General features: G+C 38.7%; 1 protein-coding gene and 1 long non-coding RNA gene across 3 annotated transcripts in view; one reads left to right on the top strand and one right to left on the bottom strand.

Moving 5' to 3' along the window:
* LOC146487974 (uncharacterized) overlaps positions 1-7,203 on the bottom strand; it is a 35,324-nt gene extending 28,121 nt beyond the window's left edge. The window contains exons 1-3 of the long non-coding RNA XR_014867584.1: positions 7,125-7,203; positions 2,430-2,547; positions 1,511-1,616 (exon numbers count right to left, since the gene is read on the bottom strand). This is a non-coding gene — a long non-coding RNA (uncharacterized LOC146487974). The remainder of the gene's footprint in view (positions 1-1,510; positions 1,617-2,429; positions 2,548-7,124) is intronic.
* A 3,098-nt stretch (positions 7,204-10,301) lies between these two features.
* Positions 10,302-18,325, top strand: LOC146487977 (bifunctional arginine demethylase and lysyl-hydroxylase JMJD6-like). Of its 2 annotated transcripts, XR_014867587.1 has the most exons (5): positions 10,302-11,015; positions 15,179-15,314; positions 16,011-16,140; positions 16,863-17,859; positions 18,176-18,325. XR_014867587.1 is itself a non-coding variant. In XM_085125007.1 (4 exons), exons 1-4 carry the CDS (start codon positions 10,390-10,392, stop codon positions 16,949-16,951), a joined length of 981 nt encoding a protein of 326 aa, XP_084981133.1. In that variant the 5' UTR covers positions 10,302-10,389; the 3' UTR covers positions 16,952-18,123. The 2 variants fall into 2 exon arrangements, 1 of the variants encoding a protein (XP_084981133.1); XM_085125007.1 differs by lacking the exon at positions 18,176-18,325 and having other exon boundaries at positions 16,863-18,123.
* The last annotated feature ends 295 nt before the right edge of the window (positions 18,326-18,620 follow it).

Genomic DNA, 18,620 nt, shown 5'->3' on the forward strand with positions numbered 1-18,620 from the left:
TTCTTGTACTATAAAAATGATTGTCAAATTATTCTCTACAGATTGAATAAGATTATTCTGATGCGCCGATTAAAAAAATCACGTGTTTTTTTATTCAAAGTTCATAGAAGCACGCCATGTGCAGCTACGTCATGCAAATTCGTGTCCGATAGTCCGGGGCTACTGGATTTTGCGATTGGGCTAGTGGATTCTAACCATCACTTGCTTGATGGGCGAGTGAAGTTTTTCGGGGAATTAAAATTACAAAATTACTGTAGGGCAAGCCGATCTCATAAAGGGAAATCTGTTCAACAAAGTATCGCATTACATTTCATGCCCGACATAAATGCGTGAAATTTTTCCTTTGGAGTTCAGTCCACGCAATCCTCAAGTAAAAATAATGACTTATGACAAGCTCTTGCTAAATAAGAATTATTTATCGACCGCGTCCTTTTGCTTTCTCATAAATTTCCAGTTGTAAATTTCGAAAATGAAACATTTTCCCCTTTGAAACCTCTATGAAAGCTGACAAGATCTTAAAGTGTTCGTTTCACCAGAAATTTGCATAATGTTGTTTACGACGTCAATGATGCGTGACATGGCACGTTCCGCTTTCGCGTGAGAACTGACAAATTAAATTATTTTTAATTAAATTTTTTATAAATTAAATTATTTTTAATTCTTAAAAGAAACCGCACTTTGTAGAAAAAACGAAAAAAACCTATAACTTTGCTCAGATTCAACGAAAAATCTCCATTCTTACCCTAAAATGATTGTCAAATTATTCTCTACAGAATGAATGAGAGAATTCTGACACGTCGTGAAAAAAATTTTCACGTTTTTTTTTTTTCACTTATTGAGTTTACGACCCCGGACTTTCTGAAAAATTGAATCTTGCGATGCGCAGAACGTATGCGCAGTAACAATAGTAGGCACCGTCCTTAAATTCAACAAAAATGACAACGCTGCACGCGCGTTGTACATTTCGTTCCGTTAAAAATAGATTCTTGAGCATGCAGCAGTTTTCGACTGGGTTTTCCAAGTTTTTCAAATTCTACTTGATAAATACAGCATCGTAGATTCGATGTGCAACTGTATGTAAGCTTTAAGCACCTCTATCCTCTTCCTTTAATTTCGCACTGTCAGCACCGCGAAAAACGGTGAGCTACCTGTTGTTTCATGTGCTTTGCAAAATTTAATTCATCTTCTATTCACGCGAGTATGAACCTTGAACTCAACACCAGGGCCTTCCGGGCTCACATACCATTCATTCATTCGTTGCAGAACTTGCAGAACAGAGGAATGCCAAGAATGTGGTCAAATTTTGCTAAAAACTCGCTATACAGTATGAGAAAGAACTGCATAGTTAATAATTATTATTATCAATATATTCTGGCGACTAAAAATTTCCTTTGGCAACTAAAACAAAAGAGTTGGTTGTCAAATGGCCACTAACTAAAAAATTTAACTTGGACGATTACGACATTGTATCATGCATAACAACAACAATGCAAATCATTAAAAATCTTACCATAGGAATGACGATAACGAAGGCCAAAAATGCTGAGATTTTCCAGCCTCTAACTAATCACTGTTGCTGCCCAAAACTTAGTACAACAGAGAGCCACTCATTGTGCCTGTATTTAAAGAAAATAAATTATTATTATTTGAAGTGTATGTGAATTACAAGATGCACTGCTTCTGGTGATACATGTACCTCTTTTTCTTTTTATTTCTTTTTTTCTTGTGTTTTGTTTCCATTTTTTGTATTTTTCAGGTCAGTCATCTACCCCTGAACTCCTGGTTTCACTTAGTCAAATATCATCATTGCAGACAACTTCCAGAAAGAAGTCAAACTTGTGACTTATCCCCTAATTAGGACCTTGTTACCATGACATATTTATTGTACTTAGACAAGCCATTTCAACCATTGTGATAGTCATTGGCACCTTTGATATACCATGCTCACACGACTGGGTTAAGCAAATAATTCTACTGAATACCACATAAAACAACCAATAGAATGTTTTCACATGACGTCACGGCGGCCATGTTGGTGTCCCAAACTAAACCCATGGGAATTGAACTCTTTTTTTTCCATAAACCAATATGGCCGGTAGTCACGTGAATGAAAACGCTCTTTAGCATGGAGTGTCTATTCAACATAATAAATGCAAAATTTCAAAAGCCCCTCCAAAAACTTGTGCATTCAAGAAAAGTGTCTTGTCTTGCCTCATGCTATGGCCCTGAAATAGTTAGCTGATTTCTTCCATCATGCTTTTGCTTACTCCCAGGACAACCAATTGCTCTGAACCAGTATCTTGACCTAACTGAGTAAATTCATAGACGCCGGCCATTTGGCCAACTTAAGAACGTAGAGAGGATTTACCTTACTAACTCCAAATAAATTTCATAACTTAACACCACTCTGGCCCAGTGAAAAGACTTACCATTTTGTTAAACACCGCATAAAGCTCCAAGGCTTACTTGGATTACATTGACTGACTTTCACACCTGTAGACATCACCAATATCATTGCCTAGAGTCTGGCAGAACCTCTGAAGACCCCTGTATTACAGATAAACATGACATTGTCATTTAGGAATACAACAATACTCCTAGTAATACTCAATTTTTAAGTGAGGTCATGAAAGGGGTTGCACCGCTTCTAGTAACACCCATTTCTTCTTCTTATTTTTTTCTTTGTGTCGGTCACCCACCCCAGACCTCAAGGCGTTACTCAGTCAAAAGTGGCAATCTGGTGGTTGAGAGTTTGAATCCTGGTCAGGGCTGAGAAAAACTTTTTTTCCTTTTCAAGAAGATAGCACTCTAAAGGCTCCACACAATTGCAAAAAAATTAAAATAATTTTAAAATTATGGCAAATTCAACTGACATGCAAAAGCTAGGCAAAAGAGTTTTCACTGTGGATTTCAGTAAAACTCTTACTATTGGAGATATTTATGGACTGTATTTCAGAAGTCCTCCGGAAATTACAGTGAAGCTAAAAAGGGTACTTGGCGGCATCAGCCAAAAAAAAAACCAAATGCATGGGAAGATCAACAACAGTGCAAAGTTCATTTTCAGATTTATGGCTGTAGCTCCAAAGTGAATTTTCCATACAAAGTTTATCTGAATGAACATCAGGTTCTTGTTGCCAGTCACTGAGCTTGGGCTACCTCTGACCAGACAATAACATTTGGATTTCTGGCGAGACTAGGGGGTGGGGGGATGGGCAAACCTGTTACCAGGTTAGGGAATAAGACTAATTCAATTAGCTCAATTGTGCTGAGAAAGAAAGATTAAAGGAAAGGAAACCACTTTTACAGTGCAACAACTTCAACCAGGTTTTTTAACCAATCAGAAGCCAATTCGTTCACAAAGAATTTCGTCTTTGTGGTTTTTAAAGCCAATCAAATTCAATCCTAAAATTAACTTGTATTTTTTGACTGTGGGAACATACACGGCAGATTCAAAATTTCATCGATAATGATTTTGAAGCGGCCGCGTAATTTGATTTTCCGACTGTGTGTACAGTTATAAAGCAGCTAGAGAAAGAGCTGCAAATAGCTTCTTCATAGTGATGCGGCCTCGACTGAAGAAACAGAACTACATCTATGTAGACAGGAGTGCACTTTATAAGGACTTACTCAACCTTGAAAAAGCATAAGCCAACAAAATTCCATTGAAGGAAGATGCAGACTGGGAATTGCCCTATATTATCGCGTGTTACAAGCGAGCTAATGTTGACATTCTTTCACTAGCGTAAATACAAGACCACATCATTTATACTGCATTATGTTAAGTTGAAATGTTGAGTTTGCAGTTTACATGTGAATACACAATTCAAGTTGTTGCGTTCAAACGTCTGTTTAACTTGAAATGGGAGAATGTTCGGTCGCTGGGAAAAGTTGACCGAGAATTTTATCAGCCATGTTTACCGCATAGTAGCGAAGCTCTACAAACAGATGTGAAGTCGGATATATTTGTTGCGGATTTCCCTTTAGATCCACATTTTTTCGGCTTGCGTATTTTTATGAGGTTTGTTGGTTGGAATAAAGGCCATTTCTTGTTTTCAAATTGTTTATAAATTTCGAGCGGTGAGTAAATCCCGAAGTTTGGTCATAGTCGCTTCAGGATACATGTATTTTTGTAGGATCTGTCGCGTCTGTTCCCAACACCAAGTTAAATTTAGGAATGAATCTGATCGGCTTTCAAAACCACACAGTTGAAATTCTTTGTTAACAAAACAGCTTCTGATTGGTTAAAAAAACCTTGGCTTGCCCTGGTTGAAGTCGTTGCACTGTAAAACCTCCATGTCCTCTTTTTCAGTGGCTGATTATTCTTCAGTGTTTTTGCTTTCCATTTTGAGCTCCTTCAAAATGGAGAGATCTAAAAAGAGGAGAAACAGAACTCATCATAGAGAAATCCTCCAAACCCGCTACAAAATACAGAGGGACAGCACAGAGGTGAAGTGACAGGGGTGATCATCGGAAATTTTGAAAAGAACCCCCATAATTTTGTTTTGTGGGAGTGGTCTGAACAATTTATAACCCGTAAGAGAGAGAGCACAGGCCTAAAGAAAAACCATATTTGCTCTCAAAGACACTGATACTCATGCGAGCTGAATTATAAAAGGATAAAACACAGATGGGAAGTCGCACAGGCTTATCAAAATCGCAGTGGCTATTCGTACGGCACCCGTACGGCGACTTGTATTTGCTATTTGTACGGGAGTCCGAAGATTTTATAGGATTTCTCTGTAATTCCTGATTCTCGCTTATCCAAATTATTATATTTACCTTTAGAAGGAATAAGCGAATCCAGTGAGTGCCCTTTCTTTGAGCGAGATAAGTTTGCGTACTCTCTGCTCACTAAGCGAACGAGCCACTCGCGACACTTGGAATTGTTTTGCGCTATATTCACGCACACGTCACGCGATTAGAAGAGACCGTACAGCGACTGGTATTTGCTATTCATTTGGGATTCCTATGAGTATCAGTAAAAATTATCATTAAATTTAAGAATCGCTAACCTGGTTGAGAAATTCAGACAACTGATCCTGACCGGTGGTATACTGATTAAGCAGTTCCGTCCCAACCTGCGTGATGCTATTCGTACGGCCAGAAAGCCGCGAAATGGGAGTTTCACTTAATGGAAAGAATTTACCTATTGGACACTCGCATTTCCGTACAGAAATTATGTTGAAGATAACAGAACACACCTCTCCTTCTGACACAGGTATAAATTTTCACTGCAATGACTGAAACTGCACCTACTAGAGAAGGAAGAAGAATTCCCGTATGAATAGCAAAAATGCGAATAATTCGTACGGGATTACCAACGTGAGTTCAAATTCATTGAATTACCAAGTTGTCACTTACCCCCCGATCCAAGCCAGTGTATTATAACTATTTATAAGGTATAAGAAATTCTTTTCGCACATTTTTAAGCTACAGCGTACTAATTGTAGCCCCGGGGGGGGCACTTGGCCCATGTTTAGGTATAGGGGTGCCGCTGGGGGTTTGAAACCCTGACCCTGTTTAGGACGAAAATAACCTTAAATACCTACCCTGTGTAGGACAGCGCCCTCTATTTTCAGACCCTATTTAGGACAAAGGACAACATCTATCTCTTGTCTTACACAAGTGTTTATTGGCAATAGTAATAACATTTAAAGGCCCACTGTCACTTACCGGACGTGATGTTCCACGCATTGAAACGCGAATACCAATCACAACAGATAAAATAATACACTTCCTAGAAGTGATGGCGAAAAATCCCAAAATTTCGCATTAACAGCGGTGAACCTTAAGTGGAAACTCAATTGACGTGAAGCATTGTTCACTAAAATAAATACACTGTCTAACGTCTCTGATTTCGGATTGCCAAATACAAGACGACAGTCTTGCAACCATACCCTGTCTAGGACGGGTCCAGGACAGACTGGCTTGAAATTATATACCCTGTTCAGGACAGAGACGCCAAAAACCATACCCTATCAAGCGGCACGTCCCCGTATAGCTCATATAGGGGAGTACCCCCCCCGGGATTGTAGCCAGTTGATCTGTGAAGAAGAGGTTGCGTGACATGTGCGAGTTTATGTTAGTAGCTCGGAAAAACTTTGAAGTGTCGCGAGTGGCTCGTTCGCTTTAATAGTGAACAGAGAGTACGCAAACTTATCTCGCTCAAAGAAAGGGCACTCACTGGATTTGCTTATTCCTTCTAAAGGTAAATATAATAATTTGGATAAGCGAGAATCAGGAATTACAGAGAAATCCTATGAAATCTTCGGACTCCCGTACGAATAGCAAATACAAGTCGCCGTACGGGTGCCGTACGAATAGCCACTGCGTATCAAAATAGCAATGGAATTCCGTTTTCCAACGTCGTAGGAGATAAAAAACGAAAATGGAAGATCGAATTCCGTTTTTCAATGCCGCACGAAAACGGTAAACGAAAACGAATGTCCTTTCGATACACGAATTGTTTTGATTATTTCTATGATGGAATGATATAGTGTGTACTGGCCTGAACAGAGAACAAATATCTAATGCTATATAGGCTTAATATTCATCCGAAAATAAATCGTGACATCCATGAAATCGACAAAAGCGTTCGACTCGTGGTGGAATTGACGAGGGTAAAATTCAACCAAACAGCGCCAAGCACTGGAGGAAAAAACACTAAATTGAAAAATTCAATACTTTGTTAGGTGTCTCTAAAAATTTGACCAGTTTTGACAATCTCAACTCCGCCATTCACGAAAACCACACGTCACAAACTTTATGTTTAGGCTGGGCTCAAAATCAAAATGGCGGTTGGAGGCCTTGTTCCACAGAACGATAACAAAGCTCTGGTTATGCGTGATTGATGAATTAAATTGAACTGAGCGAGATAGTTACCTATCGTTTGAAACAGCATTCATTTGAACGAAATATCCCTCAAAATGTCAAAAACGTGTAAAAAGTTAGTTTAGCGCTTGTATGTCTTGCATGAGGCGCGAATTGAAGCTTCGTGTGCTGCTCACTTCCTCTCCAAACCAAACAAACTAGTGAAATATTAATACACCTATCTAGTGTCTGAAACTTGGAGAGCTGATCTATGGAAAGAATATCTCAGTGAGAAACTGTATTGAATGGCTTACCAAGTGGTGGTTTTCGGACTCCGCCATGATCAATTTCTTCAGCTAAATCGCACTTGACAGGTTCCTTCGCCGAGCACCGAGCTACAGCAGAAATGCATTACCTTATTTGGTAAACCGACTATTTCAGCGAGGGTGGGGCTGGGCAGATACCTCTGCAAAATAATTTCTTTATTTTAATTTTGGGCAAAAAGATGGATTATTCTCAAAGGAAATGAGAATTGTGCTTCTCTCATTTTTAAGCAGTAACGGTGGTAGCAAAGTAAATGGAATCTGAGATCAAATTATCCAATCCTGAATCCTTATCAGTGGGGTGGGATGACCGATTTGGAAATCACTCAGATTGGTCGAAGAGAAGAGGAATGCCCGAGTATCAGGCTATTCGGGGTGGGGGTGGGGGTGGGGATTGACGGAACCAGCTCCTTCTTCCCATCTTTTAGGGGATCCAAATTTTCGACACTGTCTTGGCGGGTTTTCTTTCTTTCTTTCTTTCTTTCTTTCTTTCTTTCTTTCTTTCTTTCTTTCTTTCTTTCTTTCTTTCTTTCTTTCTTCTTTTCCCTTGTTGTTTGCTTTTGGTTTTGTTTTAAATTGTATGTTTTGCTTTCGCTTTCGTTCTTTTTTTTCCTTTTCCTTCTCTTCTCGTGATAGGCCCTTGTAGACGCCAGTCAAGGACGAATATTCCTTTTATGTTACCGATGTCTTGGCCTAGTCGAGATATTCTTGTACACCAGGAGCTTAAGCTCCTGTGTACACATATACACACTTTATTTGTAAAAGTCAGTAAAAAAGAAGCCCTGGCCTCATCTGGATCTTTGCAAGTTAAAATCATAAATAATAATAATAAACCCACGATAATGTTTACAATAGATCAAAACAATATCACAATCAATCATAAAATATTCACATCCTAATTTGACCTCTGCCTTCTGCCTTTGGAAAAACATCTCTTCAGGGCACGAGTGTAAAGAGACGCGACTGCGCGGTGGGAGGCTTAACTACGTTGGATCAGGACTGATGGGCGCTGACTTTCTCCTCTGGTTGTGTTGGTCTCCATTTGAACTTTCGTCAACTTGCAATCTCGTTTTCTTACTACCCTGCACAGCAAGCATTTCCGCGGCGTTTGTACGTTTCTCGTGTTTTGACGCGCGGAAATTGGCCGGTATGAGAAGGTTTTTTTGTTCTCGTCTCGTCCCAATTTCCGCGCTTCCAAGTGACTGGGGTAGGGCCATTTAAAATTGTAAAAATTCTATACACATCGTCTATCCATTTTGGGTCAAAAGAAATGTAATCCTTTCGGTGCAAACTCCAATAAACCAACTTTCAAATGTTGTAAGTTCGAGTATCTTAAAACAAAACGAAACAAAAAAATATATAGACTTTATATACTAAAAAAAATTAAGAGGATGGCTTGGGTCTGTCTGTCTGTTAATTTGTTTTTCGTGTGAGTTCAGGTAATCTGGTCGGAATAGTGTTGTGCAATATTGTTTTGAACATCAGAATTTCTAGCTAGAATTGAGTTGGACCTTGAAGGCTGTATCTTTACAGAATTCAGTTTAGTCAAAGTCGTCGACCCAGATATAGTTGCAGTACTGCAAACTTGAAAGCGATAAGAATATTTTTTGAGCCAGGAAGTATCACGGGAATCTGGCGTTATATTAAAAACTCGACAAATTTATTTTTAACCAACAAAAACCTACAAGTATTGCTCAAATTTGTTGTAGGTTGTCACCCTAGTGCACTAAGACTATCGATGAGTGTCTCTGGCCATGCATGAACTGTTTTAGACTGATGGACTGCAACTTGAGAAAAAAAAACGGTTAAGCTAACTTCTTGCAAGTTCTCGCGTTTGCGTTTCCAAAATCTGAAAAATGCACTAGAGAAGGTCATGAGCTGTTCCCTTCTTGACAATAATTCAGTTGGTTTCCTTTTCTTAGTGTATTATTTTGTAACTAAGTGAAGGTGTGGTCCCACCATTTTCACCACAAAAGGTCAAAATGCCCGTGATACGTCATCTTTAAGCAGGAAGTTGTTGAGTCTTCGTATTCAAGGGACATCCTTGACAAATTTGCTATTTATATGTAAACGACGTTCGTAGGTTATCATATCAATTCCGGCAACTGGATGTTAGTCTTTGAATACAAGTGAAATCCTTGACAAATTTTAAAGATTGCTGCGTGCATGCAAAACAAGAATGCAGTTCTTGTTATGATAAGGTCATTAGCAAAAGACAAAGAGGGTATTAAGTAAGTACTAAAGTAGAAACAAAGGGATGACTATCCAATACTATGTTATGGTTCCTTGCATTTTCTTCCATTTTTCATCAAATATTTCAGGAAAAGGTGTACTTTATCATCTAAGTATTTCAGTAAAAACTGAGCCATTCCTGTATATCGTCCAAGAAGAATGGATGCCTTTGATTCCAAATGCTGACACCCATTATTGCGTTACAAGTACTTGCCACGGTGGCGGTTGTAAAAAAAGAAAAAAGAAAAAAAGGTATCAGATATTTATTAAACTATTCGCGTTTTCGTAATGTACTGCGCAAACAAACACAGATATCAGTCTGACTGCATCCTACTCGCACGTAAGCCTACCCATGTTTCCTGTAGTTTATAAATAGAATTAGTATTGTTACACCATGTCTTGCTGGGTTAGTAAATATGATATTAGGTAGTAATATCAGAGCTAAAAATTTCTCAAGTTATTTTAGGGCTCAAGAATTGTATGCTTTCTCCGGGAAAAGAACTATTTTATCTTGACATGCTATATAATTTATTATCATGATTTGTCGGCAACTTTTGTCGAAGTAATTCACCTGTTGATCCTTAAGTCTTTTTTTTATTTTTCACATTATATTGGCTCACAATTTAGTTTACCGGTTTAATCTTTTGTTGTTAAGAAATCATATTAACAAAACCCGCGACGGTATATTTCTTTGTACTGGTAATAAAAATCAAAGAAAAACAAATATCACAAACCTTACATGTGAAGATATATTGATTTATTAATCATCCAAATTATTCCTTTAGAAAGCTTATTAATGCAGCCTGGTAATAACCTCTAAATTGTCCATGACATTCACACAGAAAAAAACAATTAAAAGAGAAATTACGTCACTGATAGGGACTTAAATATTTTAGGTAGAGAACTCAATATCACCTGCGTTTTAGTAATTACTCGATTACCAATATTTCATTTACGTCCGTATTTCTTCTAAGCAGTAAGAGAGAAGCGAGGTTAGTCCCACGAAAGCGCGACTGAACCGGCCATGAAGTTCAAGACCTCGAACAAAGTCGATGAATTGACCTCCCTTTTCTCAAATCTTCGAGAAAAGTCTATTAAGGCTGGCGAAAACGTAGAGAATGTCCGATGGGAGTTCTTACGAGAGGTCTACATCGCACCTCGAGCAAAAACAACCACATTCAGCTTTAGCTGGAACAAGGTCATTTGGTTCATAGCTTTGCCCACAATCGTCATTCTCTTGGGTCTCTCATTTAAGGACACGGACAGCTCTACGAGGTGCCTTATTGATCCCGAATTAGTGCTTCTAAACGATATAATACGTAAACCCAGCAACTGTTCCCAAATGTGCGAAGGCGTGAACGAGGTACCCCGGGTTTCAAATCTGTCGAAAGAAGACTTCATTGCCACATACGCGTACAGCGCTCGTCCCGTGGTTATTACGGACGCTGCAAAGAACTGGTCTGCGATTGGCAAGTTCAGTTTCAAGTTTTTCAAGCGTCTTTATGCCAGCAATATGGAAGCCGCCGAGGAGAACCTTGATGAAGGCTGCGTGTTTTTTTCTTACAAGTCTGGTTTTGATTCCCTGGCTGAAGCATTAGAGATGTCGAAAAAAAGGGCCGAGTGGAGAGGAAAACCATGGTATATTGGCTGGTAAGGAAGTCTTGAATTGTTAACTCCACAGTCAACTCCCTTAATAGCGAGAGTCCGTAATGAGTGGTATTTATTTCAGGCAAACGTCCGTACTCTATTTTTCCCGGGGAATTAGCTGCTGTCCGTATTATCGACGTGTCCGCTAGGCGAGAGTTGACTGTATTGCTGTATTATCCGTACACTCTCTCACCCTAGGGAAAAACAGGTGAAGTTACAAGGGCTGTTTCATGCATGGGGATTTTAAGTCCCAGCTTTCATTCAAAACTAAGCTCTTTTCCTGTTCCCGAGATCCTCCTGAAACATCAAAACAGAATTGTGAAGGGATTTTCTCATAAGGTTATCAAACCCTAATATGCTTTTATCATTTTTTCCAAAGACAAAAGAGGGAGGCTTGAAAAAAAAAATTGGCTACTTTTTTAAAACTCATGCTGACCGATGTTTCGATGATACTACCGTCATTATCAAGGCAAACTGACTGTTTCTTCGTGGTTTGAATACAAATGAGTAAAAACAATATAGTATAGATTTAGTTTCTTTTGTGGTTATGCAAATAACAAAGCGCGGTGGAGTCAGTTTGCACGTTCATTTATATTAAAACCCGGAAGAAAAAGTAATTTGCCTTGATAATGATGATAGTATCACTGAAACGTCGGACACTATTAATTTTAATTATTATACTGAAGTTTTTCAGTAAACCTTTCAATCCTGACAATCCTAGCAAAAAAAAAAAAAAACAACAACAAAAAGAAAAAAAAAACAGTAGAATGATTTTAAACAACACTGAGCTATTTCAGGGTTCCTTTTGGATTACAATATCGTTTTTTGCTTTTTAAAAATAAGACTCAAAATAGATGAAATAGCCCCTTAAAATAATCGGTATGTAGAAACGAAAAGTGGCACCTAAAAATACTACACAAGGGCCCTCACCGGATATTCTGCACAGTCAAGATACAGGAAAATCACTTTGCCAGTGTATTGTAACTGTTCAGAAGCTTTCGTTTCAATGGCCATGAGATTTCATTCACCCAAGTTAATTATCAAATTGTAATATATTCAAGCTGACCAGTGTCATAGAAAGGGGAGATCAATTTCGATGCATCAAAATTCTTGTTTGGCTACGAGGCTTCGGGAAATAATAAAAAAATAATAATTAATTAATTATTCATATCTGAGACCCAATGTAATCGCTGTTGTCTTATTCCACTAAGCCTTGCAGTCGAGTACGAATTTGATATATCGAAATTGCTGAAGCCAACTGAACAGGCATACATGTAATGTTTCCTTTTTTTCTTTGGGTGGGGGGACTCTGCGCCTCAACAACAATAGCTTTTATTTATTAATGCAAGAATGAACGGTACATGACGAGACGCAGCTTGCAGAGCTGGTTCATACAAGAGTTTATCACCGCATGTACAACACTAATTAATCGAAACCAACCAGCTTATTAAAAAAGAAAAAAAAAACACTTCTTTTAATATAATTAATGTTGCCACTAAGATGACTTTTTCAAAGCAATACATATACTGTTGTGGAATATAGCATCATATATGAGATATCACTGGACATTTTGTCACATGTAATTAGAATCAATATTCCCAGCTGGATACTGGGAAAGCCGGTACAGCATTTCAAACCTAAAAATAATAATAAAAAAAAAAAAATAGCAAGACACTTTAAAAGTTCCAAGACATGCTGTGAGAGAATTTGCGTCCTTGTTCAAAGTGTTGTGATTTTCTTTTAATTCATGTTATATACGAAGAGTTGCAAATGAGAGTATCAGTGTTTAACCATAATCATGAATACATATAATACAATTATTAGCAAAATCAACCTTCGTGAGAAGTTTTAGAGGTACCTGAATGCAAAATCAGTGTTTCTCGAATACTGTTGCATCGGTATGAGGAGAAGTTTCCAGACATTTAGTCTTAAATTTACCTAATAAAACAAAACCCAGAAATTTACAGGTCTTTCTGTTGATTCTCCTTCCGGAGATCAATATGGTGGGACATAAATGACAACCATGTAACACCCAGGGTAATACCATAACTTGCTCTCCTTTCGGAAAATTTTATGCCGTGTTGGTTTTCAGGCCCGGTGAGACCATACATGACACAGCAACACTGTAGGAATGTGTTTTTGAGCATGTTTTTTTATTGATTTATTGGCAAAGTCTATAAATTGAAGCAAACACGCACGATCCATTTCGGAATTGGTTTTGGCTCCCGCTTCCCTTTGGTTCACTGTCTCCCTTGCTTTACATAGTGGTTAAACCGAGACCCATGACTTGCTTGCTTCTAGCAACTAATTATTGGTGTAAAAAAGTGATAAATTCGAAATGGTTATAATAGAGTGGTTTTCAATTGAGTGTCGTAAAACCAAAACCAAAGTAATTACTCTGGCCAACCGCAACAGATGTAAACAACACAACGAGCCAATCAGAATTCGAAGCAAATACATGTAACTGGCGCCAAGCGCGGGAAAACTCGTGGGGCGAAAACACGATTGGTTTAGGTTTGGATTCTCATTGGTTGAGAAAGTGGCGCGAGTTTTGTTAACCAATCACAGAGCGTAATAATGCAAAACCAACGCAAATGCGAAATTACTTTCGATACTCAATTAAAAACCGCTCTATGAGCGTTATCATAATAGATAATACTGCAGTTTAATAATAATAATAATAATAATAATAATAATAATAATAATAATAATAATAATAATAATAATAATAATAATAATAATAATAATAATAATGGTTTATAAACAGATCCACTGGGTGGCTCTTCCCCGTTAAATTAACCTAGTTATCCGACCACTCTTGTAAAAGCAACCATGTCAGCAGTACGTCTCAAGGAGTCTCATTTGTGCCCGTTTCTGTGCTTAGAATCCCTCAGACGTGACCATCCATCTTCAATCAGGGTCGTCTTAGCGAAATCTATAAATTGTATAGAAAAGCCCTGTGTAAATGACGACATAAGCCGCCTCATAGGTGAAATTATTTTAGCAATTTCAGCAGCCTCCTATTTTCAAAAGATCTTGATAGCATACAAGCTAAAATTTTAAGTAAACTCACAACAGTTTTTAGCAGCAGTAACCACTGAAACATGTCTTCCTAAATAAAAAGCGTTGTCCGTTTCCATAAAACTTCTTATTACAGTTTGTAAATTTATAAATGGATTTTATATCAATCTTCACATTTTTTAAGGCCAGTAGGAATAGTATAATTGAATGTATTTGTTTACTAGATTATCAGTAGAGTATTTACACTTCTTTTTGTTGATATCGCTCGCTGTAACTACTTTGCTTTCCATATTTATTACGTGGTTGTACTTGTCAACTTAGCTGTCGCTTTTCTGTTGACGTTACCCGTAAGACGCACTGACACCACAGCTAAACCGTACCCAGACACGTTAAATAAACTATATATGCCTTCGCTTGGGTCGAACCAGTTCTCAGTCGACCACTGCGTTGACAATCACCCAAAAGCGGTCGTCTTTGACTGCTCCTTAAAAGTTACTAGGTCATTTTCCTTTTTAAGGGTGGTAGTGTAGCACCTCTCAGTAAGTTTGTAATTGTTTTAATTACAATAATAACAACTTTATTAATGTGTCAGTCATTCTAGCTTGCTGCAATACCGGCTAATTGGGGACACTTATCTATTAGTATGGAGATCTGAATCCTAAAATCATATTAAAATAATATAAAATGCTAAACTAATTATATAATAATATAAAATAATTATTATAGCATCTTACACTATTTTAAAATGACAGGGCCATAAATCCTAATTATTGATCATAATCCTAAATCCAAATCCTAAACCTAGTCGCGTCCCGTATTGAAACACTAGAAGATACAATACTAGTTATATAATATAAATTAAAATCCTGAATCCTATTCTTGTCCTGAAACCGGCAGACTAGTTAAAAAAGTATTCATAGGTTGGCTCAATGGAATTACTTACTGCACATACTAAAACGTAGTTAATAACTGCGTAGAAGACAGTTTTGACAATCATCGCTGATCAATTACGTTGCAGACATCGTCCTTTAATGTTTTAATGGGGGGCGGGTGAACACTTACAAGACAGTCAATCTGCCTAGTAATATAAACTTGCCTCTTTAGGGTGCTAACAGTGTTCTTTCTTGCTTTTCTCTTTTTTCCAGGAGCAACTGCGATCCTATTATTCGCCAAAAGCTGCGTAAATACTACACCAGACCTGCCTTTATACCAGATGAAGCAGAGACTGGAGACCAGGACTGGATATTTATGGGAGGGCCTGGGCCTGGCGCGCCAATACACGTGAGTTTTACCACGTGTTGTAATAGCTGTTTTTATTCCGGGGAGAAAACATCCTCCTAGTGCTGAAGCTAAGAATGAAGAATGACTGACATTAAAATAAAAATGAACGTCATCACGGGATTAAATAACTTGTGTTAAGGGCCTCTTTCTTTGTCTTTCCAGGCTGATCTTATTTTCAGATAATTTAGGTTTCTTGACGTGTACAAATAACCAAAACTAAACATACAGTCGTATTTCTTTGTTTTTATCACGACACAACTGATGATAGGAGCACATCACGTGATAGACTCTTGCTGACGTTTATAGAACAGTATGTCCCACTATATCTCTGATTTCAGAAGTTTGTCGCCAAAAAAAAAAAAAAAGAAGTGTTCACGCAAGCTAACTGAAAACGGCTATCCTCCAGTAGAACACAAAAGAACCAACGAATATATTAATGATAATAACAACAATGACACAGTAGCCTGAGTGTCAGGTTTTTCGGATGGGGTGAGGTGGGGGGGAGGGGGGTGGCGAGTGAAAGGAAGCCTTCCCTTTCTGCCTCCTCCCTCTAACTTTAGGAAGGCTTGATACTCAGGTTATAACAAGAGCAGAACTGAGTTCAACTGATGTCACCTTCGGTTGAGTCAACACAATCTCACTGCGCATGTGCTCACCTCACTACGACTAAGCGACGTTCTGTCTATACGTTTACAGCTTGACTTGGTACAGCGTCCATCATGGCAGGCGCAGATATCAGGTCAGAAGATATGGACTCTCGTTCCGCCTCCTGAGTGTGAACATGTCTGCCAGGAACTTCAAGTAACAGTCACCAAGGGAGATATCAGTAAGTCAGTGATCTTGTGGAAGGGAATAAGAGGAGCCAAGAGAGAATTCTTGGGGGAGCAGCAGGGGGAGGGGTGTGTGCGTCTGTTGGCGCGGGGGAGGGGGGAGAGGGGAAAGAGGGGAGAGAGTGGGAGGGATAGCGTAGGTGTTAGGTCAGATATGGGCTCTTATTTCGCCTCCTAGGTGTGAACACGTCTGCCAGGTACTACATGTAACGGCGTACTACTAGGAAAAATTCAGTAAGTCATAATTACTGGCGGTATCGAAAGTAAAGAAGGGGGAGAGGAGAAGGTGACGCAGCTGCCAGATAGGAAGATATGGACTTTTGTCGGTTAGACACTACAAGTAAGATTGGACAAAATGACATACAGTATAAGGAAGTAAGAATTGTCAGTTTTGTGGATTTTAGAGTGGGAAGAGAAGGATGAGAGAAACATTGAAGGGGAGAGGGCACCCAGAACCTTCAGGTAGACAGATGAAGACTCGTTTCGCCTCCTAGGCGATCTGTTCTGTCAGAGGGTTACCAGTATTACTAAATAAAAGAGACATCATCCCTAAGAAGGGGGTTAGAAGGAGGGGCAGGGGAAGAGAGCATGTTAGCTTTCGGGCAATTTATGAGAATGAAAAGAATGACCTAAGTTATCCTTTTGAGATTTCCCGACGAAGCATGTTGTGAAAGTTACGTAAGATAGTTAATGCTTGTTTATTTATTTACTTTTTCAGTTGTGCTCGACACCAACCAATGGTTCCACTCCACAAAGATTGTCCCTACTGGAGAACTTAGCATCACGATTGGAGCCGAATATGACTGATTCTCTTCGAAGCAGTTGCACTGTCTTTTGTGTCATTTTTGTTGACTATCGTCAACGCGACACCTCACTTATGTACCCTTTATAAACTAGCGTGACACTTCCCTAATGTACTTCTGCTAACGTGACACCGCTTACTGTACCTTTGCTAATATAATACTCGCTTATGTACTTTTATTAACGTGACACGTCGCTGTATGAACCGATGCTAACGTGACACTTTGCACATGCACTTACTAGCGTGGCACCTGGTTTCCAAGGTGTCCAAGTTGGGACATGTAACATTAGGAATATAGTTACGCAGAGTTCTCTTCGTGTAATAGTTACTTAATTCGTAGTTATTCGATCATAACTTCAAAACATTAGCGAGTTACTTAGACTCTTTCTACTGGAGGTATACATTTATGATTTTTTTATTGTGTTATTATGATAGATTAAAAAAAAAAGATAAAAATAGCTGGAACGTTAAATGAAATTTAAAATTTGTAAGTGTAGATGGGCGAAAACTCCAAACAGAACCACTCTCAGGAATCCACAAAGAAGAACGCAAAAGAGAGGCTCTTTGCAAGGTGAAATGAACTATACGTACTCGGTATGGCGGTGAAACAACGAACGTGTCAATTTAACAAACCGAAATTAAAGACCCCAACTCAACGACAGCCGAACCTGCTACTGAATAACTACACCATAGTAAAACTTCCCGGAACTGTGAATTCATGTTTTCTCGTCGCCACTGTTAGGTCGCTAGCTACCTTCCAGAGGATCGGCTCTGTAAACTTGTTCCCAGCGTCTCTCCTCTTCCCGCCCCCTCTCCGCTCCTTGGGACGGGAGGAGGAGAGACCCTGGGAACGAGGTTGTTAATGCTTGACATGGGGAAGTTATTTAGCTACTATTATATATCTGAAATAATTGTGATGGTATATTTCAAGCCTGGTAAATGAATGAAAATGATGCGACACAGACACAGTGACACAGGCATACTCGGAAAAAAGAAATCCGTGTGCACCTATCAGGAGTCGAACCTAAGACCTTCCGATTACTAGTTCGGATGCTCTACCACTGAGCTACAGAAGACAGGCCATTAAACTAGGTTCATGGGACAAGTATCCTGCATACTGCTAGGATTTGAATGTCAAACGTGTGGTATATGAAATAAATGTGATGGTATATTTCAAGCCTGGTGAATGAATGAGAATGATGTATTATCTTAGAAAGTATCTTCTTAAGCTCCAATGAGACCATCTCGTGGACCAATTATAAAAAAGATGTTAAAGTAGTATTCATACCATGGGGATTTTGATGGTGAAAAGTTGCTAAAGATAAATTTAGTACAATCCCTGTAACCTGCAGAGAATGTTCAAAAACACGAAAAGGAAGATATTTATTTAAACTTGGGAGTCTTAAATGATTTGTCTAACATAGAAGAGAAGCAACTTAGAAATGTTAGCCCAACTTTTTTTGAAGTTGCACTCCATTTTCACCGTGGCTATCCGAAGTTAGAAACACTCATTTACGAAGTTTCGAAAACCAGCTGACAGTGTAATGTTTAACAAACTGAACTAATATAAGTGCTCCTTTTATTCCCGATGCGTCATGTAGCTTTTTTAAAATGTAACACAGGCCCGTAACCAGGATTTTATGTGGGGGGGGGGGGGGGGGGGGGGGGGCTAAC

The sequence above is a fragment of the Pavona decussata genome, unplaced genomic scaffold (genome assembly GCF_977016875.1).
Source record: "Pavona decussata unplaced genomic scaffold, jaPavDecu1.1 SCAFFOLD_12, whole genome shotgun sequence".
Taxonomy (NCBI): domain Eukaryota; kingdom Metazoa; phylum Cnidaria; class Anthozoa; order Scleractinia; family Agariciidae; genus Pavona; species Pavona decussata.

What these genes read in the sequence shown, in the direction of transcription:
- LOC146487977 (XM_085125007.1), top strand. Translation starts at nt 10,390, where the DNA reads ATGAAGTTCAAGACCTCGAACAAAGTCGATGAATTGACCTCCCTTTTC. An exon ending in GGCCTGGCGCGCCAATACAC is followed by an intron (nt 15,315 to 16,010) that starts GTGAGTTTTACC and finishes ATACGTTTACAG; the next exon opens with CTTGACTTGGTACAGCGTCC. An exon ending in AGTCACCAAGGGAGATATCA is followed by an intron (nt 16,141 to 16,862) that starts GTAAGTCAGTGA and finishes TTACTTTTTCAG; the next exon opens with TTGTGCTCGACACCAACCAA.